General features: G+C 47.4%; 1 protein-coding gene across 1 annotated transcript in view; it reads right to left on the reverse strand.

Annotated features, from left to right (window-relative positions):
* Positions 1-6,442: 6,442 nt before the first annotated feature.
* Positions 6,443-27,596, reverse strand: part of LOC140208253 (NACHT, LRR and PYD domains-containing protein 3-like) — a 228,195-nt gene continuing 207,041 nt past the window's right edge. Inside the window, 8 exon segments of the mRNA XM_072276800.1 lie at positions 6,443-6,565; positions 6,712-7,022; positions 7,025-7,121; positions 7,580-9,317; positions 14,589-14,655; positions 14,754-14,924; positions 15,690-15,856; positions 17,071-17,158. Coding sequence (XP_072132901.1) covers positions 6,463-6,565; positions 6,712-7,022; positions 7,025-7,121; positions 7,580-9,317; positions 14,589-14,655; positions 14,754-14,924; positions 15,690-15,856; positions 17,071-17,158 — 2,742 coding nt within the window. The 3' untranslated portion in view covers positions 6,443-6,462.

The raw sequence follows: 27,596 nt of genomic DNA on the forward strand, positions 1-27,596 counted from the left end.
CCTGCATGTGGATCACATGCTCCTTCCTTATGCCACCGAATGTAGGGTTCACAGCATTTCGATTTTTTTACTGAAGTGTCTGTTCTCTCTCTTCTCTCTAACAACCTGGAAACGAGTAGGATGACGGCCATTCGTCCCAAACGAGGTCCCCACTATCGCCGAAGCCGCTTGACCCGTCTCGTTCCCTCGCAAGTCATCGAGTGCAACGGTCTGACAGCCAGTATCATCTTCATTTCACTTCTCAAAGCGGTCCCGGAGCACGTAGCAGATTTGACCCAATCTACATCGCTGGCACTTCGGAGGTCTTGGGCAATATTTGTGAGGAGATCATCAAGTATTATTATTATTATTATTGTTACTACTACTACTATTGTTATTCGTATACCTATCTCTGACTTCCACACGTATTCTCACCTCTACTTCCTGCTTACAACTGGGTGTCCAGGTGTGATATCCCAAGTATTATGGATTGCCCTACCCGTAATAATGGGTCGGTCGTCATGTTATTGTCGGACTCTCTCTAAAACAGGACGCGGATTGTATTTGTAGTAATGTATGGCACCTTTTATGAATTTGCCTTTTAAAGCAGGATTTTGGTGAATGAAGTTTGCCACGTGATTGTGTCCGTGTAAGTGACCAGATGACAAGCTCCCGCGTGGGAGGTTGGTCACGAGGGTTCAGTCGCTCGTCATTCACGATGACGTAGTAAACAGGGTGAGACATTGGCTTTGTAGTTGGATCCAGAGAGTGGAGGTGGAGTGTTGTATCTCTGACCGGAGGCCTGTGACTCGTACAGTGTCGCAGGGATCAGTGCTGGGTACGTTTTTGTTTCTCGTCTATATGAACCATCTGAATGATAATGTGGTTTACTGGAAATTTGCCGATGACAACATGATTGGAGGTGTAGTGGACAGCGAGGAAGGCTATAATGACTTACAGCGGGATCCGCACCGGCTGGAGAAATGAGCTGAAAAATGGCTGATGGAATTTAATACAGACAAATGCGAGGTTTTACTCTTCAGTAGAACTAACCAGGGGAGGTTGAACGGTGGGGCACTGAGGAGTGCGGTAGAACGAGAGGAGCTGGGAATACAGATCCATAATTTGTTGAAGGTGGCGTCACAGTTAGATAGGGTCGTAAAGAAAGCTTTGGGCACGTTGGCCTTCATGTATCAAGGAGTTAAGTACAGGATACGGGATGTCACGCTGAAGTAGTATGATACATTTCTGAGGAAATTTACAAGGATGTTGCCGGGTCTGGAGTTCATGCTCTTCCATTGGTTAACAGTTTCTTCTGTCGTGATACTTCCTTCATTTTTCATCCTTGTGCCTTAATTTAATTTCAGTTCCGTGTACTTCTTATCAGAATAGTATATGTTCGTTGCAGTGGTTAATCATGTTTCCGTTAATGAAAATATTTCCTTTGAAGTTTTATCTGACCGTTGTGTAAAGTATTTATGTCTTATTCTGTTCATCCATCTTTCCTGGGTGGAGTTGATGTCGGTGGGTTCGAGTGTACATGGTGTTTTCTAAAATTCCTCATTTCAGTCCATATTTTCCTTTGTCAGATTTCCAGATAGGTTTCAGACCAAGGTATTATGCGATATATGTGTTATACACGTCAATATGTATTATTTTGTTTTTCTCGGCTTAAGCTGATAAAACCAGAGGGACGGGCACACTCATTTCTCAATTGCTCAGAACTTTCCGACTATTCTAATGGTGGTTTGTATTGTGCTTCTCTGGAGATTTACTGACATACTGCTGTGTGAGGATGGTGACGGCTGAGGAGGATGGGGAGATGGAGGAGGTGAGGCGTGCGGACAGAGGAGAGGAGATGGTGAGGGAGCTACACACACTCAGACAGGGGAGTGGGAAGTTCCATTCTCTCTGACCCAAACACAGTAACCAAGGCAGCACAAGGGGAGGGTCTGAGGTTTCCCATTCTCGCTCCGTTCGCCAGTTCCTCCTGTTCCCGAGCTGCGGTGCGAGTTTCTGCTGCTCTGAATGGAACCTGTCACGCGTCACTGTTCCGTCCACATCTCGTCTCCGACTGACACTGATCCTGACATTCACTGTCTCTCTCTCTCTCTCTCTCATTCACTTGAATTCTCTGTGTGTCTCTGTCTCTACCTCTCACTCCCTCGGTTTTACTCATTGCTCTCTCCGACTTGCCCTCTCACTCTCTCTCTCGGGTTTGTTTTCTGTTGTTTTTTTTTTCTGTCTCTCTCCTGTATTTGTCTGCCTGTCTGACTGACCTTCCCTTTTTTCTCAACTGCCTTGAAATCTTTCTCTCCAACAATCCTTCTCTCTCTCCTCGCACTTCCTCCCGTGGCAGAGTCTGGGGTTTGGGATTGAGAGAAAAGGACTGCGGAGACAGACTGTGTGTGTGTGTGTGTGTGTGTGTGTGAGCGAGAGAGAAAGAGAGAGAGAGAGAGAGAGAGGGAGACAGAGACATTTACCCCCACCACAATTCTCACCCTCAAAGTCACCGTTCAGGTGATGGGTGGAAAGAGAGGGAGACGGCAGAGAGAGAGAGACGAGAGAGACAGACGGGAGAGAAAGAGCTCTGGGGTAGAGAGTCTGTAGAGGGACTGAGAGTCTGGGACAGACAGACGGGGGTGAGGAGAGAGTGGAGAGGGACCCTGGAGGAAGAAAGCCCTGTCTAATGACCATCAGCAGATATATTTCATTGATTCTATTGTGGTTATTATTTTATGTTGTTTTTTGTGGATGCCTGCAAGGAAATGACATGATCGGCACAGCTTTGTGGGCCGAAGGGTCTGTATTGTGCTATAGGTTTTCTATGTTCTATGTTGACTGACTCTCAGAGCTGTATACGGTGACATAGAAGTATTTCTAAAATAAATTTGCTTTTAACTTTGAAAGAGACTGATGGAGAGAGGGAATGTGGGAGAGAGAGAATCTGGGAGGGCGGAGAGAGAACGACTGGGGAGGGAGGAGAGTGAGACGGGGAGAAAGGCCAGTGAGGAAGAGGGAGAGACCAAGACGGGAGATAGACCAGGAGGAGAGGGAGAGGAATCGTAGATGAGAGAGCAGCCGGGGTGAGGGAGAGATTTGGGATGAGACCGGGGATACAGAGACGGGGCGAGGTGGCGTGGGGGACGGTAGAGAGACTGGGGGCCTGGAGAGTAAAAGAGGGTAGAAAGAGATGGGTGGGAGCAACAGCGCGGGAGGGGTAGAGAGAGAGATAGGGACATAGGGAGAAACGAAATAAAGGGTGGTGAGTGGGGCTGGGGGACAGGGTGGGAGAGAGAGCTGGGGGAGGATATGGAGAGGGAAAAGGGGACAGAGGGGGGAGAGAGGGGAGTGAGGGAGAGAGATGCTGAGGGAGTGGGTAATGGACGACGCAGAGGCGATGATGGTTTTACTCATCTTGTCTCCTCTCCGCACCTTTTCTTTCTCCCCTCCCCTCCTCAATCTGATCCCTCCCTCTCACCCTGTCCCCTGCTAACCAGCCTGCACCGACAGACCTCGCCTCCATCTTCTCCAGCCAGCCCGCGCCCACTCCTGCCTTTGACAGGCCTCAGTGAAGACACGTTCTCCGCTCCACGGGACAAGCTGAAGGATTCGTGTTAGGCCACCTGAGGAGAGGAGGGAAAATCCAGGCGGTATTTTGGAGTTGGGAGTGCGGTGGTAACGGTGCCAAGCATTTCCCGTAGCTACATTCCTCCCCATGGGTACTTCTCAGTTTTCCTCTACTATTGAATGAATCACTCCCTCACACTCCTCATTCTGTTCCTCCCCACCCTGTCCTATCAGACGCCTCTCTCCCAGTCCCGTCACTTCCCTCTCTTCCCATCCCATCAGATTCCCTCGCTCCTCGTCCCATCACTTCCCCTCCCTCCACGTCCCATTTCCCTCGCTCCCCGCCCCATTACTTCCACTCTCTCCATGTCCCATCACTTCCCCTCCTTCCCAGTCCCATCACTCCCGCTCCCTTCCTGTCGTTTCATTCCTCCTCACCCTCTCTCTATATTATCCACGTCGCAAACAGTTTCTGACAGGAACTTTTGTCCCTTTTCGTCCCCTATTGAGTCAGTGACTTCGCCACGGTCACCGTCTCATCAGTCCACTCCTCGTCCCGTCACTCCTCTTCCTCCCAAACCCCTCACCCCTCCTCCCCAAAACCCACATGTATATGTGTATGTGTGAATATACATTAGTTTATTCAATGAGAAAATTATTAGAATTAAAACATACATGCAATACCCAAGACTATATAAAACACAAATTAAAATACTGTTATTACAATCAATAACACACTCAATCCCGGGATTGTATCCACGGGCACCGCATGTTCCTTCGTCATAGATTCTGTGTGCGACAGTGGCCATTGTAAGTCTGTGTCTCACTCCATCCCTGGCGGCCACGTTAACCAAGGAACACACACAAAAATGCTGGTGAAAGCAGCAGGCCAGGCAGCATCTCTAGGAAGAGGTACAGTCGACGTTTAGAGCCGAGACCCTTAGTCAGGACTAACTGAAAGAAGAGATAGTAAGAGATTTGAAAGTGGGAGGGGAGGCGGAGATCCGAAGTGATAGGAGACGACAGGAGGAGGAGGGATGGGGCTAAGAGCTGGACAGGTGATTGGCAAAAGGGATACAGAGATGGAGGAGGGGGAGGGTCATAGGACAGGACGCGTAGGGAGAAAGAAAGGGGGAGGTGAACCCACTATAGTGAGAGGGACAGAGGGAGAAAAAAGAGAGAGAAAAAAGAAGGAAATAATAAATAATAAATAAGGGATGGGGTACAAAGGGGAGGTGGGGCATTAACTGAAGTTAGAGAAGTCAATGTTCATGCCATCAGGTTGGAGGCTAACCAGGCGGAATATAAGGTGTTGTTCCTCCAACCTGAATGTGGCTTCATCTTTACAGTAGAGGAGGCCGTGGATAGACATATCGGAATGGGAATCGGACGTGGAATTAAAATGTGTGGCCACTGGGAGATCCTGCTTTCTCTGGCGGACAGAGCGTAGGTGTTCAGCAAAGCGGTCTCCCAGTCTGCGTCGGGTCTCGCCAATATATAGAAGGCCACATCGGGAGCACCGGACGCAGTATATCACCCCAGCCGACTCACAGGTGAAGTGTCGCCTCACCTGGACGGACTGTCTGGGGCCCTGAATGGTGGTAAGGGAGGAAGTGTAAGGGCATGTGTAGCACTTGTTCCGCTTACAAGGAAAAGTGCCAGGAGGGAGATCGGTGGGAAGGGATGGGGGGGGGACGAATGGACAAGGGAGTCGCTGGGATTGTGTGATGGGACAGTGCGGAGGGAGCTTCACGCTGTGTCTGACCCCAGGAGTCTGTGATGAGACAGTGTGGAGGGAGCTTCACGCTGTGTCTGACCCCGGGAGTGTGTGATGAGACAGTGTGGAGGGAGCTTCACGCTGTGTCTGACCCCGGGAGTGTGTGATTGGACAGTCAGGGCCCCAGACATATTTATTTATTATTTCTCTTTTTTCTCCCTCTGTCCCTCTGACTATACCCCTTGCCCATCGTCTGGGTATCCCCCTCCTCACCCTTTTCCTTCTCCCTGGACCTCCTGTCCCATGATCGTCTCATATCCCTTTTGCCAATGAACTGTCCAGCTCTTGGCTCCATCCCTCCCCCTCCTGTCTTCTCCTATCATTTTGGATCTCCCCCTCCCCCTCCCACTTTCAAATCTCTTACTAGCTCTTCCTTCAGTTCGTCCTCACGAAGGGTCTCGGCCTAAAACGTCGACTGTACCTCTTCCTAGAGATGCTGCCTGGCCTGCTGCGTTCACCAGCAACTTTGATGCCTGTTGCTTATTATCAAAGTTCTTATTTGTCACCATATACTACCCCGAGATTCATTTTATTGCAGTCATTTACAGGACAATAAATCAATATAGCAGAATTTATGAAAAACTATACAAAAACAAAGACTAATCAACAAGCAACGTGCAAAGGAAGGGAAATTTGTGCAAATAAAATATTAAATAATAATGACATGAGTTGTAAATTCTTTGAAAGTGAGTCCGTAGGTTGTGGAATCAGTATAGAGATGATGTGAGTGCAGTTATCCACGCCGGTCAGGAGTCACCCGTGTCTCAGAAAAAAACCCGCCATCATCGGGCCCTTCTTGACTGTGTAATTCCCCGGCATCAAACGTAAAAGTTGCCCGTGAACGCAGCAGGCCAGCCAGCATTACGTACTCCCGGGATAATCCCACCCCGGGACACCGGTGTCCCAGACTGAGCACCGGCCCCCGGGTTCTTCCTGTCTGTGTAATTCCCCGGGGTCTCGAACCCGCACATCCGGCGGAAGCAGCGCCGCTGGACAGGAGGTGGAAATACGTCACCACGGGAGAACAGCGAACGACGCACAGCGCGAGCGTGAAGCTAGTTCCGTTAAAAACGGTTGGGAATTAAACCTGGCGCGTGGAATCGGCCAAACTGTCGGCATCCCGCGGGCGGGGATGTTCACACATTCAGATGTTCACAGATCACGGTCAGTCCGGGTCTGGGTTCCTGCAGAGATCTCAGTTCCTTCTCCCCGGTCTCACTGAACCTATTGTACCACAGCCTGAAACCGATGGGAGAATAAAGATGAAATAAACAGATCACACAACAGTGTCAGTAACAGGGGACAACACTCACAGACAAATATCACCAGAAATCCCGCGGATTCGCTGATATTTTATCACATTGAACATTAACACAAACACTCACCGGATCCACTCCAGACTCGGGAGGGTCAGTATGAGGCGGCGGAGAGCGGGGACAGATCCGTCTGTCAGCGAGTTTAATCTCAGTTCCAGCACCGTCAGTGATGGGTTTGTACTGAGAGCGGAGACGAGATCCTCGGCAACAGAATCTGTGAGACCGACATCCCACAGCCTGGAGATGAGAGAGAGTGAGGGTGAAGGACACAGAGAGACAGGAGATGGTACAAATCCCCAGTGTTTATCAGTAACACAGTTACTGATCACATTAATGTTCAGTGTCAGACACCCAGTGACTGTAAACACAATCTCCCACAGTCTGGTACTTACCACAGTTTCTGTATTTTACACTCCGGGTTCCTCAGAGCCGCAGACACCAGTTTCACTCCTGAATCTCCCAGTTCATTACCACTCAGTCTAAACACAAACAGACAAATTGATGAACAAAGTGATTCAAGCCGAGGGTCTGAGGGAATTTCTCTCACTCGGATATTTCAGGAAACATTAAACCCTTCAGTAAATCACTGATCGGAGTTCCCATCACTGTCAATGTCCCTCAGTGCCCAGCTCCAGGGTATTCACCGAATGTCAGTAATTTAGTCTGTCGGTGTGACCCTGTAAACTCCACATATTCTGTCCCATTCCTCGATGGTTAGAAACGTGTTCCTGACGTGAGAGGGTCGGGAGGGGCAGGGATAAGAGAGATCCCACAGGAGAAGGGTAACAGCTAAGAGAAATCCCACAGGAGGTAAGGGGATGGCGTTTGTCACAACTCTTCTCAATCTGATTTATCACAGATTTACCCAAATCCCTTTACATTGAAACAACACAATGGGACAGTTTCACAGTTCAGAGTGAGAGATAAATCAAGTTACCTCAACTCCCGGCACTTGTGCAGCCCGGGTCCCAGCCGCTGGATTCCTTCACAGTGAATGTGACAGTACTCCAGGTCGAGACGTTTTATTCTATCACAGAGTCCGATGACATGAGACAGGACCGCGCAGTCAATCGGGGTCAGTGTCATTCCACTGAATGAAAGTGTTTCCACAGATCCCACTGCAGCCTGAGCCAGTCCACGATTCTGAGATTCAAACAGGTAGTGCAATGTGTTCAGGAGACTCCTTTTACCAGATTCACTCCATGTGTTTCCACTCTGGCGTTTAACCTCCTCCTTCACCCAGTCAATCACCCGGCAGGTTGTTTGATGAGGAAACGGGCCCAGAAACTCCTCCAGGCCCCGAGCTGTCATTGGGTTGGAGAGACCAGCAACGAAACGGAGAAATACCTCAAATCGCCCATCTGTCGTGCTGTGGGCTTCAGTGAGGAATTTCAGGATATTCTCGGGATGTAGAGTCAGGAATTGTGCGATAGCAGCTACAAACTCTTGGATGGTGAGGTGTGGGAATGTGTACACCACGCTCCGGGCAGAATCTTCTCTCTCCAAAAGCTCCATCAGGAACCCGGACAGGAACTGGGAAGGCTGCAGATTGTAGTTGATTAAATCTCCATCTGTAAACACAATCTTCTTCTGGGACACCCCTCTGAAGGCCATCTGACCAAGACTGAGAAACACATCACGGGGGTTCTCAATCTCACGGCCGTGGTTTTTCAGGAAGTTGTAAATATAGTAGGAATACAGTTGGGTGATGGTCTTGGGAACTCGCTGCGGGTCGCTGACTCTTTGTGTGAAGAAGGGGCCCAGTGCCAGAGCGAGGATCCAGCAGTAGGAGGGGTTGTAGCTCATGGTGTACAGAATCTTGTTCTCCTCCACGTGTTTGAAAACAGCTGCTGCCACCGTCTGATCTTCAAAATGCCTGATGAAATACTCCTTCTGTTCCTTGCCAACAAATCCCAGGATTTCAGCACAGACACTGATCTCTGCCATTTTCAATAAGTGTAACGCAGTGGGACGGGTGGTGACCAGCACTGAACACCCTGGGAGCAGCTTGTGCTGGATTAAACTGTACAAAATGTCAGACACCTTGCACTTGAATTCAGGATCTGTGCATGTGGACCGAGGTTCTGTGTTTCTCTGACTGCCAGCAAAATCAATTTTGTCATTGAATTCATCCAAACCATCAAATATAAACAGCAATCCCTCTGGGTTCTTCCAGACCTCTCTGAGTAAATTCCCAAAGTACGGATACTGATCCAGAATCAGTTCCCTCAGGTTTATTTGACAAGTGATGGTGTTTAAATCCCGGAATTTGAAACTGAAGACAAACTGGAATTGTTGGTATATTTTCCCTGTGGCCCAGTCATGGACAATCTTTTGTACCATTGTTGTTTTCCCGATCCCCGGGACTCCGGCCACTGCTGCCGAACTCCCAGATTTGGAATTACTCCGGGAAAAGCTGCTCTGGAACAGCTGATCAGTGCGGATTTTTTCCAGCTCTCCGCAGAGATGTTCCTCTCTCCACTCCTCGTGGTCTCTGCCTCTTGCTAGCAGCTCATGTTCCACCAGTCTCCGATCTCGAACAGTAGAAATGACCGTGAGCTCAGCGTATCGATCAACCAGCTGGAAAACCTTCACCTTCTCCCTCATCAGGATCGTGTTCACTCTCAGGGTTTCAGTTTGTGCCCGCAGAGTCTCCTTGTGTTTCTGTTGAACATCTTCCATGGGAACAGACAGTGACCAAACTGTTAGATGCCTCACCTCAGAACTCAGTATTTAAGTACACAAGAGTTAGCTGAAAATTATTGCATTAATTGGATTAATCAATGGATGCTCGAACAGTAAAGTAAATTCCATTAACAGACCCTAGACTGGACGGAGGCCTGGTATAGATAAACACCAGATCATCACATTTTCACAATTAACTGTACTGTGAAGGTGAGTATTTCCCGGGTAGTTCACTGTCCCCCAAATGTCCCATACTGGACAACCTCCCACTACTGTCACAGCTGTCATTTATTCCTGTGGAAGAAACTTTTACTCCCCAGTGTTGATGTGGCGTATGGAGATGGAGAAAAAGGTAGTGGGCATTCTGTCAAAGGAACAGGTCGGGCAATCACAGGTCCCTCTCCCCTCTCACCATTACTTATTCAAAATACAAAGTGGTAGCTATGCTGATCAGCACCTGCACTGTGGGTGGGTGGTTGGGGTGTGTGGGATCATAAAGTGTGTTCGAATCCTGTCATGGGTGTCTGGACCCTGTCTGGACCCTGCCAGGAGTGTGTGGGATCCGACAGAGTCTCAGGACCCTGTCAGGGGTGTGTGGGGTCTCACAGTGTGTCAGGACCCTGTCAGGGTCGTGTGGGGTTTCACTGTCTGTCAGGACCTTGTCACGGGTGTGTGGGGTCTCACAGTGTTTTAGGACCTTGTCAGAGGTGTGTGGGGTCTCACAGTGTGTCAGAACCCTGCCTGGACTGTGTGGGGTGTCACAGTGTGTCAGGGCCCTGCCAGGGACGTGTGGGTCACAGTGTTTTAGGACCCTTATAGGAGTGTGCGGGGTATCACAGTATGTCAGGACGCTGTCAAGAGTGTGTGGTGTCTCACAGTGTGTATGGACCCTGTCAGGGACTTGTGGGGTCTCACAGTGTGTCAGGACACTGTCAGGGACTTGTGGGGTCTCACAGTGTGTCAGGGCTCTGTCATGGATATGTGGGGTCTCACAGTGTGTCAGGACTCTGTTAGATGTGTGCAGGGTCTCAGAGTGTGTCAGGAACATATCAGGGACATGTGGGGTCTCGCAGTGCGTCAGGACCCTGTCAGGACTGTGTGTGGTCTCATGGTGTGTCAGGACCCTGTCAGGGATGTCTGTGGTCTCAGTGTTTCAGGACACTGTCTGGGGATATTTAGGACACTGACAGTGGCACTTGGTGTCTCACAGTGTTTCCGAACACTGTCAGGAGTGTGTGGGGTCTCACAGTGTGTGAGGACCTTGTCAGTTGTGTGTGGGTCCGGACAGTATGTCAGGAACCGGTCAGGTGTGTATGGGTTCTCACAGTGTGTCAAGACCCTGTCAGACATGTGTGGGGTGTCACAGTGTGTCAGGAACCTGCCAGGGATGTATAGGGTGTCACAGTGTGTCAGGACCCTGTCAGGGACGTGTGCGGACTCACAGTGTGTAAGGACACTGTCTGGGGTATGTGGTGCCTCACAGTGTGTCAAGAGCCTGTCAGGGTTGTGTGGGGTCTCTCATTGTGTCAGGACCCTGTCAGAGGTGTGCGGGGTATCACAGTATGTCAGGACACTGTCAAGAATGTGTGGTGTCTCACAGTGTGTCAGGACCCTGTCAGGGGTGTGTGGGGTCTCACAGTCTGTCAGGACCCTGTCAGGGGTGTGTGGGGTCTCACAGTCTGTCAGGAACCTGTGAGGCGTGTGTGGGGTCTCACAGTGTGTCAGGACACTATCATGGACGTCTGGGGTATCACAGTGCTTCAGGACACTGCAAGGTGTGTGTGCTTTCTCACAGTCTGTCAGAAACCTGTCAAGGGCTTGCGAGGTCTCACAGTGTGTCAGCACCCTGTCAGGGACGGTTGGGGTCTCACAGTGTCTCAGGACCCTGTCCGGTTGTGTGCGGTCTCACAGTGTGTCAGGATCCTGTCAGAGGTGTGTGGTATCTCACAATGTGTCAGGACCCTGTCAGGGTTGTGTAGGGTCTCATTGTCATACTGTCATACTTCTGGGGTTTCACATTGTGTCAGGAACCTGTCAGGGGTGTGCGGGTTATCACAGTATGTCAGGACGCCCAAAAGAGTGTGTGGTGTCTCACAGTGCGTAAGGACCTTGTCAGGGAATGTGGGGTTTCACATTGTGTTCTCACAGTGTGTCAAGACCTTGTCAGACATGTGTGGGGTGTCACAGTGTGTCAGGACCTTGTCAGGGGTGTGTGGGTTCTCACAGTGTATAAGGACACTGTGAGGGGTGTGTGGGTTCTGACAGTGTGTCAGGGCACTGTCAGGGGTGTGTGGTGTCTCACGCTGTGTCAGCACCCTGTCAGGGACGTGTGGTGTCTCACAGTGTGTCAGGACCCAGTCAGGAGTGAGTCGGGTCTCACAGAGTTTCAGTCCCCTAACAGGGGTGTGTTGGGTCTCACAGTGTGCCAGGACCGTGTCAGACGTGTGCAGGGTCTCACAGTGTGTCAGGAACCTGTCAATAGCGTGTGGTGTCTCACAGCGTGTCAGTACCGTGTCAGGCGTGTGTGGGGTATCACAGTGTGTCAGGACCCTGCCAGGAGTGTGTGGGGTCTCACAGTGTGTCAGGACCCTGTCAGGTGTGTGTGGTGTCTCACAGTCTGTCAGGAACCTGCCAGGGGTGTTTGGTGTCTCACAGAGTGTCAGGACACTTTCAGGGACATCTGGGGTCTCACAGTGTGTCAGGACCCTGTCAGGGGTGTGTGGGGTCTCACCGTGTGTCAGGACCCTATCAAGAATATGTAATATCTCACAGTGTGTCAGGACCCTGGCAAGGGTGTCTGGGGTCTCACAGTGTGTTTGGACACTGTCAGGGACGTGTGGGGTCTCACGGTCTGTCAGGACGCTGTTATGGATGTGTGGGGTCTCACAGTGTGTCAGGACCCTGTCAGGGGTGTGTGGGGTCTCACCGTGTGTCAGGACCCTATCAAGGATATGTATTATCTCACAGTGTGTCAGGACCCTGTCAGGTGTGTGTGGGTTCTCACATTGTGTCAGGACTCTGTCAGGAGTGTGTGGTGTGTCAGGGCCCAGTCAGGTGTCTGTGGGTTCTCACAGTGTATCAGGACACTGTCAGTGGTGTGTGGGTTCTGACAGTGTGTCAGCAACCTGTCAAGTGTGTGGGGGGTCTCACAGTCTGTCAGGAACCTGTCAGGAGTGTGTGGGGTCTCAAAGTGTGTCAGGACCCTGTCAGGGACGTCTGGGGTCTCACAGTGTTTTAGGACCCTGTCAGGAGTGTTTGGGGTTTCCATTCACTGTACTTGGCTGTGATTGGGAGTGTAGGAAAACATTGATTGTGTACATATTTACTTTAGAGAGTGTGAGAATGGGAGAAATGATGTTCTTCAATAATCAGGGAGTGTATCTGTTTGATATTCAGAAATGGTTGTGGGAAATTCACTGTCATGTCTGTTCCCTCGGCAAACAACATGAGGATTAGTGAAGGACAAGCTTGTAGCGATTTACCAAACCCATGGTGCAGGGAAACTGAGGGGTTTCATTGACCGGATGTGGACTGGAACATCATTAACAGAGGTGACAAAGACATGAGTAGTTTGTAAAGTTCCTGATTCGTCTATCTCTGGTCCCAGATTTAAATTATTGTCTTTGGGATTTGTTCTTGTAAATGAAAGAGACTGAACCAGGATTCTGGCCGAGATTCCTTATATTTCTGTTAAGAGGTTCGAATAATCAGTGAAACATGGGCTGATGCAATGTTAATAAGTTTTGTGATATTTGTCTTTCTTACACTCTCTCCTCTGTCCAACTCAGTCTGCGGTGATGAAGCCTCACAATCTCTGAGCCCATGCACTGCCCCGGGCTCTATTTTCTCTGACGTGATGGGTTTATGGATGCAGTGAGCTTCCCATCCAGACCATCACAATTTAACTAATTACAATATTATTTATAGATGTTTTCAGTCCTTTGCACCTTCCTTGTCGCTATCCCACAACCCTCAGTTTCCCTGTCCTAATTCCCATCTCTCACCCTTCCACAGTGTCCATCACACAATGCCGGTAGACAGGAATTTCAGCTTCTGTAGACTGAGCTGAGGAATATGTCCCCCAATCTCACCCTCTCTAACACTGTAGCAGTGTTTGCACGAGGGAGTGCAGATGTAAACACAGCGGTGTTCATATGCTGCTCTGTGGTTGAACAGACCGGTTGGGATGTTACCTGCTTTTCTAATTAAAGTGATGCTATTATTACTGTTCTGTGACTGGAACTTCAGTGGACGCCCAACTCTAAGAAAAGATAATCTGCAGGAACTGGGGGAGTTTAGAAAATGGTTAAGGATGAGGCTGTTCAGGAGGGGGCAGTGGCTGGCAAGAGAAGGTTTTGACTTTTTCGTGTGTTTTTTTTCCATTCTCCGGATCGCCCCCTTCTCCACCCAGACTCCGGTGGGGATCTGTAGTTGCAGGTCCCAGAGCGGTGTGACAACTCTAGTCAAACTCGCCAGCTCTCTGCCTCTTTCCTCAAAATGTTCTTTGAAATCTCTCCCTCTAGGAAACATGTTTCCCTGTGTCTCACTGTGTTCTCTGTCACAGTACCAACATTTACCTGGTCAGATTTTTGTGGCTCAACAATTTAACCGCCCGACGTAAAGTACCACCGTTGGTGGAAACAGAGGTCAGGTTTCAACATTATGAACTCTGCTTCAGCCTCATCTGGGCCATTGCGTACCGTTCCAATTGCCCCACTACCGGAGGGATGTTGAGGCTTTAGAGGGGGAGCACAAGAGATTCACCAGGATGCTGTCTGGTTCAGAGGGCATGTGCTATCATGAGAGGCTGGAGAAAATTAGATTGTTTTCTCTGGACCATCGGAGGCCGAGGGAGCTCTGACACAGGTTGACAACATTATGAGAGGCTTAGATAGAGTAGACAGAGAGAATAGGTTTCCTGGGGTTCAAATGTCTATTACTAGAGGGCCTGCAGTGAAGGTGAGAGGGGGTTGGATTATGGGAGATGTGAGAGATAGTTTTTTTTTTAAATCAGAGAGTCGTGAATGCCTGGAATGCACTGCCTGGTACGATGGTAGAGGCAAATTGTTAGAGACTTCTGAGAGACGTTTGGATAGACACATGGATGTAAGGAAGATGGACGCATATGGACATGGTGTAGGAAGCAGAGATTAGAGCTTGGGTGTGTCTGATTTACTTCTTAGCTGTTTCGGCACAATATGATAGGCCTAATGGCTTATCTCAGCGTTATACTCTGCAATGTTCAATGCACGGTCACTTACCTTTCAGCTCACTGAGAAACTCTAGTAAAAGTTGAGCGGGAATTGGTCGATGGGAGGGATCACAACCTGATGAATTTAAACAAATTGAGGAAATCATTTTTGTAAATTTGTAAAGTGTGCTGTGTTGTGATCCAAATTTAAATTAATTGCTGATATTATCTCATCATATATCTGTATTTCCTTCAGTATTTTGTCCAAATTTGGGACACAGTTCTGCATTTTCACAAAGGTTTCCCACATCACCCTCCGGGCGCGGGAGCCTTTCTCCATCACCAGGCTCAGGAGGAGTTTAGAACTGTCCGCCCGCTCTCCCTTATCAGCGAGATCAGAGATTTTCTGTGAAGAGTAACGGTGAACATATTGGGGACTGACAGATTCACACAGAGAATGAGAAGTAAATAATGTGCTCTGTAACGGGATCACACTGAGCAGTCAAAATCCATAAATAATTCCTCACTGGATTAGATGGTGTAAACAGAAATCAGAAAATAATGATCACTGATGAAGAAGTTAGGAAGATTTTTATAACAGAGTGAACAGTCTCAGAGAAGTTGCAGAAAAGATGTTGTGATTCATTTCCTCAGTCCGCCAGTGTCCAACATGACAGCGGATTACCGGCTGACACCTGACGCCTTTCCTTTGCCTTTTCTGGTGGAGGTTTATTCAGTGATTACACATTACAACATGGCAGTATTCCCCGATCCACACTGTTTGCAGTTACAGATTGTAACACAATCATCTCCACCCAGAACAGAACACACTCCAGCTCCTGTGGCATCCATGACTGATGTCCCAACTCTCACTGACATCGTACTGTCACGCTGTACAGTCTTCCCAGAATGAAAGTTCCTACCATATTTCCATTTAAGCTCCTTTACTGCTACCTCATACAATTGTTACCGGCTCCCCTCGCTCTGAACATTGAGCCGCCACTGGAGTGTTTACACCTTTTTTAATCATTCCTTCAAATTCACAGTTTTAAGAATTATATATATTCATTTCTGATTTATTTTTATGCTTTATTATCCGCTGAGTCAGAGTTCCGACACCCATCAGTCCTGTGACGTGTGAACATTCAAACCCATTCTCCCTCCCACTCACCCGATGTTCCTCTCCGCTCAACTGATTCTCGGCCGTTAACGCCAGGCTCACTCCGTGCATCCCTCCTTCCATCGCCTGCTCCAGCCTGTCCCGGTAGAAATCCGTCAACTGCAGCAGCTGGAAATCGTTCCAGCTTGCCAGGAGCTCGGTGATCACTGAGCTCGGACCTGTGAAGCACAATGGCGAAAATTAAAGAATTTACCGACCCCATATTGGGCAGCAACTTTCTCTCTGGAACCTAAAGATCACCAAATAATAAAGGCATCCGTTAGTCTTGCGAGACCATGGATCTGCGCCGGGAAAGTGTTCACACTCCAAGGCGCAGGTCTGGGCAAAGTTGTATGGAAGACAGCAGTTGCCCATGCTGCAAGTCTCCCCTCTCCACGACACTGATGTTGTCCAAGGGAAGGGCATTAGGACCCATACAGCTTGGCAGCAGTGTCATCGCAGAGCAATGTGTGATTAGGTGTCTTGCTCAAGGACACAACACATTCCCTCGGCTGGGGCTCAAACTCACGACATTCAGATCGCTAGTCGAATGCCTTAACCACTTGGCCATGTGCCCACAAGATCACCAAATACAGTCCGAATATATATACATTGGTTGGGTGGGGGGGAAGAGGAAAGGGCTTGGGCCGGGGGGCTGCGTGTTGGGGGGCACGGGGGGTGTAGAAAGGGGTATAGTTCCATCTGTGGAAGGCTGCTGTTTCGTGTCCCCGAGAATATACCTCCGTGTTTGGAAAGGACTCTGCCTATTGCTGGGAATATACAGTAGTTACCCATCACCATCACTCTCCTGGTACTGCCCATCACCACTGCTTTGCCCTGGGTTACTTTCTGCAATTCCGGTCAACCCCTTCCTCAGAAAATCTCTGGGATATCTCACAAATTTCTGGAGGTACTCAGCATGCCAGGCAGCATCTACGGTGGAGAATAAACAATGAACGTTTCGGGCCAAGGCCCTTCATCAGACTGGAAATGAAGGGGCAGAAATTCTGGATATTGTCAGATTACTTTCTATTCCTTGTGGTCCTGGTTTGAAACGTTAACTGTTTATTCCTCTCGATGGATGCTGCCTGACCTGCTGAGTCAGCCAAAATTTTGTGTGTCTTTGTGCTGCTCGAAACTTCCAGCATCTGCAGAATTCCTGTGCTCTGGAACACCTCACTGTTTTAATGTGTATCTCAATCTTCTGGAGGAGCAGGAGCAGACGGTAATTGTACCCCTTCCACGTGTGACTGTGTTTCCCCCAGAGATGGTAACTCTCTCTCTCATCTCTCTGCTCAGTTTTCACAAATATTTTGTGACTTGCCGATATTGAATTAAATCCAGACACGTAGTCAAGGCAATATTTATAAATTAAAATAATTCGCCAACATACCCGTGTCCTTTCCCGATGTTGACGTCACTGGAACTCCTCCACTGCTCATTCCGTTATCCATTTTGAGGACAGTTCTGGTCAGATTTTTCTGCTTTGTAACAAACAAGATTAACAGAATATTCAGCTATTATTTGAGGTGTAAATGAAAGCACTTTAACTGAGTCGTTCTCTTCCAAACATCTTGACATGGCCTGACCTACCCGCGGCCAGCTACCCACAGCCACACAATGCCCATTTCCACTCTCTCCATGGATTGTACACTGGGCCAGGATTCTCCAGGGTATCTGCTCGCTATATTGTGGGCAATTCTGTTTTAGGAACCAATCCTGTGTCTTGGACCGGGAGTGATGTGTCAATGGAATGGTTAGACAGGCTGAGCAGACTGCTTTGGTCCTCCTACCACTGGTGGTGCTATGGTGAGTATTGGACAAATGGGACACCTATTCCTCTCGTCACTGAATTATACAGGTTTCTCAGTCACACCTGATTCTCCCCGTCTCATTTCAGTTTAACATCGCCTGACGTTGACGCTTCTGGCAATATGCGGTTTGAGTCTATATAGAAACCCTCTGACATCCTGAACAACGCAGAATCACCCATAACTTCGCGACATTTCGTCCTGAAGCACTATAGTTTCTCCAGCAGGACCTTAAGAACATAATTAATGCCTAAACTCCGGTCAAGATTTCTTTGAGCATTCAGATGGCCATTATCAGAGTTACATGACACTTGTTAAACACAATGTAGATCCGCCATGCATCCAAAAGAGCGAGCTGACAAAAACGCTTTTAAAATAAATAAACAAAATACTAGAATTATTCAACAAAACAGACAGCCTGTTAATATTCCAGGTGGAAGACCCTGTATCAGAGCTGAGCCTGTGTGTGGGAGCCATGTATCTGTTCTCTATCTGCATTGTATTCCGCGTTGTGTATTTATGATGCTTTTTATGGTAACTTGTCGCATCAGTGGCGACGTGGTAAACGCGAAGGGATCAGTTACATATTTATGCTTTGTTCGGCGCAGTATTCAGCCGGGGGGCGTATCTTCTGCAATCATCGGCTCGTTTACGCTGAGGTTACACTTGTGTACTTGTACGCGTCTTTGCTTCAAGGTTGTACGTTTGCTGATCGCTAATAAAGGATCGAGTACATGCCTTTGACTTTTGAAACAACCTTTATTGGAGCCGAGGGCGCGTCATACAAGTATATCAAGTCCGTGGGGATCGCAGGCAATAACAACTTGGTTTGGTTAGAATTGGCCGCTACAGATGTTCCTCAGTTTGCTAATCATTTTAAATACTATCTGTTTATATGACACATTTCCTTTATATAGTTCTTTATTTTAACAGCGAAAAAGTTATCAAATTGGATGCCCTTCTCCTTGGATTTGCACGCACAAAATCGCGGCAGTTCTGCGGACGAAAACGCCTTGTTAATGAGAGAGATCAAGGAGATTGGCCAGACTGATATAATCTGACAGGAAGGCGACAGTAACTCAAATAACCATGCGCCCAACAGCGGGGTGCAGAAGGGCGTCACTGAACGCCGAACATTGATTTTGGACGGCGTAGAGCAGCAGGAGACCCCGAACACTCTCAGTGCCCACACCATTAGGTGCAAGTTGTACAAAGTAAAATGCCCACTGAGAGCAGACTTCCATATTTACTTAAACTGCCGGCGAATTTTATTGCTGGGATTTTTATTTTATCACTGACAGATATACACCGTCTTTGCCAATGAAAAAAAAATACACAGAATAAAAAAAAGAGACACGAATCCGTTAATCCACAATATTGAACTGGTAGAAACACGAGAAATACTATCGTAATAAAACACCATAACATTTCCCCGTATAGTCTCTGTACTTACCTGTTGCTAGGCTCCTGATTCAGTTTCCTGCAAATCTGAGCATCTGAGTTTTATATCCCTACCGGTAAGTGAACACACACTGAGCAAAGTTCAGTTGATAACTCGCTCATAAACCTGAACTTCAGCCTATTCAGCTTGTAACGCCGCACCCTGTTCCACAACGCTTGTGTTAAACCACGGACAGACTCATTATGCTTGAACGCGTCTTTCTAACAAGTGGTCCGAGCCGGATTTAATACTTAAGTGCAAGCGGTGCAAAGATTACGTTTCTCTCGAATATTTGAACTGTTTCGGAGAGGAAGAAAACCCGCATCCTGGTCCGCTCCACTGATGCCGTCGCTTTGATTTATTGTTCACCTTAGCACCAGTTTATTGTCAGATGATAAACCTCAGCGACAGCTCAGGGCAAAGATCGCCCTGGTTTTATTGCACAGAGACAGGGAAAGGAAGGGCGCTCTGAACTCTGATGGAATATTATGTATTTGGAATAATGTTCTCTTCTGAACAGGACGCATTCCCTTTCTCCAGATTTTACTGTGCCCCCTCTGCCTGGAGCTGACTTCAAGGTCACCCTGTTTATAATGAGCCATTTTTAACAGTTGTCTGCAGTTGGACCATTACAGTAACTGAGCAACTGTGCCGAAATAAGCATCTCCCAGAGATAACAAATGGCCAAAGTCGACAGCGATATAAGGACACCCTTCCCCTTCAGTTTATTGCTCACTGACTGGAAACAGGTTACCATGTCACAGCAGCAATCGTATGAAATTATGATCATTTCCCGCCGGCGAATTTACCTGGCAAACCATTTACTTCACAGATACATCAACCAGCATCGCATTTATTTACAAATACTTCTACCGTTCCTCCTCAGAGAACGATGGGGAAAAAAAACATTAAATTCACTGCGTTTCTTATCTCTCAGTGTGCTCTGCTGGTATGTTGAATTAGTAACCGGACATTCACCCCCTCAGTCCTGTTCCGTCATTCACAACAGGACTGGGATCTCAGTGGCACATCCCTGCGACCGCCTGGAATAATTCACTGCCTTGTCATTCTCGAATCTGTGCGCTGCGGAATTAAACATATTGGGAAAAAAAAACTCTGCGTGTCGTTTCCCTTGAAAACTGTTCCACCTCATCTATCTTCACCTGCTTCAGCTTCCCCGGGAACAGCAACAGTATGTATACGGTAGAAAAGTTAGAAATACTTCCGTGACGAATAGGGTTATTAGAGCACCATAACACAGCCCAGTACAGTTCCTGTTCTTACCTGGTGCTGGACTCCCGAGTCTGTTCTCAGTGAATCCGAGCATCTGAATGTTATGTCCCTAACAGTAAGTGATCACACCCTGAGCAATGATCAGTTGATAACTCGCTCATAAACCTGAACTTCAGCTTATTCAGCGTGTCACGCCGCACCCTGTTCCACAACGCTTGTAGTGAAAAACGCAAAGACTCATTTTCTTTGAATGAGCCTTTCTAACATGTGGTTCGAGCCAAAAGTACGACTTCAGTGCGCCATGCAATGATTGCCTTTGTCTGGAAAATTTGATCTGCCCCAGGGAGGGAGCCCAACCCGCATCCTGGATCGGTTCCGCTGGTGTCGTCGCTTTAATTTATTGTTCACCTCGGGACCAGTTTATTGTCAGATTATAAACTCCAGCGACAGCTCAAGGCAAAGATCGCTGTGGGTTTGTTACTCACAGAGAGGAGAAGGAAGGGCGCCGTCAACTCTTGTAAAATACTATGCATTTGGAGTATTTTTTGCTTTTTTTTAACACTGGGCATTCTGTAAGTGCTGCCTGAAGGAGGTAAGTCAATGTCAGCTTGTTTAGAAAGCCAGTTTTAACAGAAGGCCGCAGTTGTACCATTACAGTAATGGGCCGATTGGGGGGCAACTGTGCCGAGATAACCACCTCCCAGAGATAACAACCGGTGAAATTCAACAGTAAGATAGAACGCCCTTCCCTTTCAGTTTATTACTCACTTTCTGGAAACAAGCTACCATGTCTCAGTAGAATCATAAGAAATTATGATTATTTCCCGATGGCGAATTTGCCTGGCATCGCACTTATTTTACAAATACATCAACCGTTCCTCGTCTGAGATCGATGGAGAAACACCAGACATTAAATTCACTTTTTCTCTGATCTCTCAGAGTGCGCTGCTGGCATGTTTAAATAGTTATAAGACATTCGCTCCCTCTGTCCTGTTCCGCCATTCTTTATTATCACAGGCGCACTGTGATCTCAGTGACACATCCCTGCGAACGCCTGGAACAAACCATTCCCTTGACTGTCAATAATCTGTGTTCAGTGGAATTAAACACATTGAAAGAAAGCTCTGCTTCTCTTTCCCTTTGCGGAAGAGAATTCCAAAGACACACTAGTTCCACCTCAGTAAAATAACCTCATCTATCTTCACCTGTTTCATCTCCCCCTACAGCAGCAAACATGTTTTCCACATTCCTGTCTAGACTCCGCGTGATGTTCAGTGTCCCCAGCAAGGACTCAATTCATTTATCTAACCACTAGTGGATAAAATCTCCCCTCCTTCATCTCAGTAACAGCGAATACAATAAAATCCCCGTCTTTATCGAATACCAGCCAATACAGCGCAGTGGTCAGCATTGAAGCGGACGGGGAACGCAGCAGAATCCCCTGGACGTGCACTCAGTGGCCACATTATTAGGTACAGGAAGTTCATAGCAAAGTGCCTAATGAGTGCAGAATTTGCTATTTTAATCTACGGCCAGTGAGAATTACCACAATATTTGTTAATATAAATATCACTGCCAGATCTACCTGGTCTTAGCTAAAAAAAAACACATACAAAATAATCGAGCACACAGATCCGTACAGCCGCGCAATTTCAATGACAATACTGATATAGTAGAAATATTAGTAATACTGTCGTTACAAGTGTGCTTATTAAAATACCATAACACTGCCGAATACAGTCCATGTTCCTACCTGATGCAGAACTCATGGGTCTGGTTTCAGGGGATCCGAGTATCTGAATTTTATGGACTCTAACAGTAAGTGAACACACCCTGAGCAATGTTCAGTTGGTAACACGCTCATAAACCTGAACTTCACGCTATTCGGCATGTAACGCCACACCTTCCTCCACAACGATTTTGTTAAACCACACAAAGATTCACCTTGCTTGAATGAGTCTTTCTAACTTGTGGTCCGACCCAGAATTAATACTTCAGTGCGAGAAATTTTACCACCTCCAGAGAGGAATCACTACTCGCATCCCGGTTCCGTTCGGTTGGTGCCGTCGCTTTCAGTTATTGTTCACCTTGGGCCCAGTTTATTGTCAGATTATAAACTCCAGCGACAGCTCAGGGCAAAGATCGCTGTGGGTTTATTGCACAGAGACAGCAGAAGGAAGGGCGCTCTCAAATCTGATGAAACATTATAAATTTGGAATAATGTTCTCTCTTGAACAGTGGACAATCCCTTTCCCAGATTTAACTGTGCCCCCTTAGCCTGGACCTGCTCTGATTTTAAATTGGCCCATTTAAATGCGATCGTTAACAGTTGTCCGCAGTTGTAACATTAGGGTAATGGACAACTCGGGAGCGGCTGTGCCAAGATTACCATCTCCCAGAGATAACTACCAGTCAAAGTCGTTAACAAGATAAGGATACCCTTCTCCTTCAGTTTATTACTCACTGACTGGAAACAAATTGCAGGATCACAGCGCCATCATATGAGATTTGGATCATTTCCCGCTGGTGAATTTGTCTGACAGCGTATTTACTTTGCGTATACATCAACGGTTTCTCCTCATTGACTAATAGAAAACGATGTAAACATTAATTACACAGGGCCTGTTTGTCTGAGATTGATGCTGGCCCTGTTGACTTAGTAGCAGGGCGTTCGGACTCTCAGTTCTGTTCCGCTGTTCTCTGATTCTATGATCACGACTGAACTGTGATCTCAGCGGCCCAAACCGGCCACAGCCTGCAACACTTCACTCACTTGCCAGTCAAGAATATGTGCTCTGCGGAATTAAACACGAAAAAAAACTCTGCTTCTCTTTTCTTTTGAAGAAGAGAATTCAAAGACACATTAGCCCCACTTCGTAAAAATAATCTCACCTATCTTCACCAGTTTCAGCTCCCCTTACAGCAGCAAACGTATTCTCCACATTCCTGTCAAGATGTCTCATCATGTTGTATAAAACCTGTCACCGCTCTACTCATTTATCTGAACAAGCAGATAAAGTCTCCTCTCATTCATCTAAATAGCAGCGAATACCATCGTCTTCCATCATTTATCTAATACCTGCGAATGCAGTGAAAAATAATCCGACTTTCATCCAGTAACAACGCAAAAAAAAAACCAAAAGAGATTGAACTCTGTTTCTACTGAATCCGCAAAAACATGTTGAGGTTCACAAACATGTCCTCACAAGAAAATTCAAACAAACCAGCTGCCAATGTACTAATTACCCTTTGAACTGCGACAACCGTTTGACATAAAGAAAACTGCACCGTATATGCGTTGACCCACATTAGATCTCAGCAACAGTCTCTATAATGGAATAATCACCTCTTTTCCACCGCTTTATTTTCATTGTCAATGTGGGTAGATTTCCGAATTACCCACCCACCTACGTACTGAAGGGTAGCCGGGATGGACTGATAGTGACGGCCCCAGCATTGAAGGAGTAAATAACGCGACCCCCAATCCCTCCGTCCGGGAACACTGAAGCACAGAATGTGGAAGGGTCCGACTCCGGCTGCAAGAAGCATAGAGCTGAAGTCGATTCGGGGCGATGAGGAGCTTTCCCCCTAGTGTGATACTGCACGGAAAGTACAGCGCTTCCAATAACATATTCATCCGCATTGGGTCCCCGCTGGAAACGCTCAGAAAGTTGATCCAATGTGCTGAAGGGATTCGTTAATTCCCTTGAGAGCGAATTTTGCACAGTTCCACTCGTCAATAATCCTATAATTTCTGTCTTCAGAGTTCAGAAAGGTGCCAAGATCGACGGTGTAAAAGGAGAATGAGGCAACGTGACCAGCATTGGAAGTAAAAGACAAAAATAAAGCAAAAGTAAGAGCTTACCATATAACCAAAATTAGTGAGAAACGAAAATATTGGGCTGATTTGAAAAACAACTGTAACAGTCAACTAAAAAGTAATAAAGAGAGGAGAATAATAAGAAATTTGCAGGTAAGACAGCCGGTAATATAAAAGAAGATACTTTTGTTTTGAGATATATGAAGAGTAATAGAGAGGCAAGAGTGGGTATCAGATCGCTGGAGAGGTAGCATTGGCGGACAAAGAAATGGTGGATGAACTTACAAAGTATTTTGTATCAGTCATCACGGTGGAAATCACTAGGGATATGTCCAAATTCTAACGTATCTGCAATTGCCTTGACTAAGAACGATGTGACTGGAAGCTGTGACGTCCGAAGTTATAAAACTCACCTGAACCAGATGGACTTCACCCGAGGTTTCTGCAAAGGGCGGCTGAAGAGATTGTGGAAGCATTCGCAGTGAATTTTCAAGGAAAATCATCAATAATTACTGTAATCGGGTTTCTGAGCATTCGCTGGTCCACATTCATTCCGTATTGTTAAGTAATTAAAGCTCATCTCTTATTCAAACGAGGCGAAATGAACTTATTCTGTGTTTACTTTACTATTTCCTTGACGCCATAGACCTTCGGGTCAAACTGTTTTGTCTATTCTATTGAGCCTTAGTGTCCCGTCTGCAATAGAAAGTTCGGTACTGTACTGTTGTTATCGTTGTCGTTACGTGCCTTGTTGTATGAGGTTGCGAAGATGGTCTTTCCAGGACCGTGATTGCTCTTGGCAATTTTTTCTAAGAAGTGGTTTGCCGTTGCTATTGTGTTTACTAGACGGGTGCTAATATCAATACTCGTCAGAGAGTGTATGCCTGAGTATAACCAGGACTTGTGATATTTGCCAGCTGCTCATAGAACAATCCAGTATCTTTTCTCATGCCTTCGAGGGACCTGATTGTGGGGAGTGGGGGGTCGAGCTAACCAGGTTCTGCGCCTTGTTCTGGGGTGAACTGCAGTCTAGCGGAGAGGAGGAGATTTTAAGAACTCGTTTGGTCGTAACGTATTCCCTCCCGGTGGTGCTGAAACTTATTGAAATCTATTGGTTAATCGTGATTAATGTGCATGGGTTGTAACGTTGTGCAGGCTTCAACGTCCCCTCTATCTATTTTTTACAGGGGCGCGGACCAACCATTGCTCGCAACAGGAAATGTTTACACGGCCTGAAAGCTGTGCGGCCCTTGCAACGCGTCGTTTATGAATATTTAGAATGAAATGTAAAATAAATCACATATTTTCGATTTTACTTGTCAATTGAAGGTATTATAAAATACAGTACAGCAAAAGGAAGCTTTCACGTTTCGAAATTGTTTTCTAGCTGTTCGCAATTCCATCTGCGCTGCAACAGAGGCCACGTGCGCGGGAGCATTTACGTGACAACACGGCCGCGCACCCGTGGAGCTCAGAGGGAACAATGATTCCCACACCACACCACCATAACAGTGTTTGGTGCATTGACATGTCAGCGGCAACATGTTCTTGGAAAACAGGAGGAATTGTAATAATAATGTGTAACTCTTTTCCTGCAAGTACATTGACTCTCCAAGACCAAGCCTCATGTGGTGCTTCTCGCTGGCGACACAGGAAAACTGAACACCCTTCAGTCTCAGGCAGGACTATAGAAGACGGGGAGGGGTCGGCCCACGGACTCGTATCACGCAGACCCACCAGCGTGTGGACACGCCCTGGTGCTCGTGAACCAAATCCCCAGCTATAGGTAATTACCCAACTGGATTGTGGCAGCCCCGGGAGAGGCGAAGGCGACGGGTGTAAACCAGACGAGAAAATCCGGACTGACGCCTTTAACGTGCTGGACGTCACAGGACATCCGTCCGGCAGCTCCTGAAGCCAAGCCGGTAGAAACACAGCGCTTCGCTTTCCTCTGGACTACACCGGCGAGACCAGTGTGGGGCCGGGGGTGGATTTTGACGACTGGGTATCTTAAGATCTCTGTACCTTCCACCCAAACTCTGCCCTGGAGAGCCCACGCTACTGCCGCTGTTTGTAGGGACAGAAACAACAGAAGAAGGAGCTGTTAAGATCGACGTGGGTCGCCTCCACAGCCTGACACAACATTCACTGGCAGAAACTGCAGCTAGACCTGTCTCTCCAAAACTGGACTGTACAGATGTAGAAGGAGGCGGCAGCTCTACTACGGACCGACCCATAGCGCAGACTATATTTCCACTGTCTTTCGAGACAGACGCATGCCGTCATGCTCATCATCATCATCATCATCATCATCATCATCATCATCATCATCATCATCATCATCATCATCATCATCATCATCATCATCTTCATCATCATCATCATCATCATCATCATAACCATCATCAATTTCTTATGGTCTTATTGTCGAAATATTAAAAAAAGCCACAGCACCTTTAGGTTTTCCGTAGAAATTTGCGAAGATTTGACATGGCATCTAAAGCTTAAAAAAAAAAGCTATTTTTAGACGCGCGGTGGAGAATACAAGGGGTGATTTATAAGATCGTGCCCCAAGGTAGAAGAAGTCAGTTTTAGAAAACCTAGCACATTCATTTTTCAACATAGTCCCCTCCAATATTGACACACTTAGTCCAGCGGTCGTGGAGCATACAGATCCCTTCTTTGTGGGCGTCAGCGTCTTGGACCTCCAGAGGTGTTGCACCGAGGGGGTGATTGATATGTTCGTGGCCTAAGGTAGAAGGAAATGAGTTATTAACGTCAAATTTTCTGCATGATCACACAAAGAGATGAACTATACGTGCATGTAACGAGAGCAGTATAACTCACCACCTTCTGGGATGGAAACACGCGACCGAGTCGGGGGATGTGCAGGACTCACCCCAGCCCATAGAGAGCAAATTGAACACATCGACAAGGAGCCCACCCCAGCAGGTTCAGGAACAGCATTTATCTTTCAATCATCAGGCTCCAGAAACACGGTGGATACCTTTACTCACCTCAACTCAGTACTGACTCCGCCGTCTATGGACCCTCTTTCCAGAACTGTACAGCTCATGCTTTCAATATTATGAGTTTGTCGGCTTTGTGTGTAGGGTTTTGTTGATTCCATTGTATTTCTCTGTTCTACTGAGAGTGCCAGCAAGAAAGCGAATCAGACATGCTCGCAGAAACATAGCAACACGCACGCGCACGCACACACACGCAAAAAAAACATACTGGAGACACTCAACGTACACACTCAGACAGACGCACGCAGGGACACACTCACATACACAGGTGCGCACACACAATTACAGAAGCAAACACGCGAAGATCTGCATAGGCACACACGCAAATTGAAAGGTACACACACGTACACACAAACACCCAAACCCACACAGAAGCACGGACTCGCGCACACACCAGACACACAGACACGTACACATATATGAACAGACAGCGACACAAACACACGAATACACACAGACACAGCAACACGCGAAAACTCACACATACAGGGACACACATGTACACGCGGGCTACTACACAGACACACACACACATAGTCAGGAATGCGTTCACAGGCACACAACAACACACTGCCTCACACAGAA

The sequence above is a fragment of the Mobula birostris genome, chromosome 13 (assembly GCF_030028105.1).
Source record: "Mobula birostris isolate sMobBir1 chromosome 13, sMobBir1.hap1, whole genome shotgun sequence".
NCBI lineage: Eukaryota > Metazoa > Chordata > Chondrichthyes > Myliobatiformes > Myliobatidae > Mobula > Mobula birostris.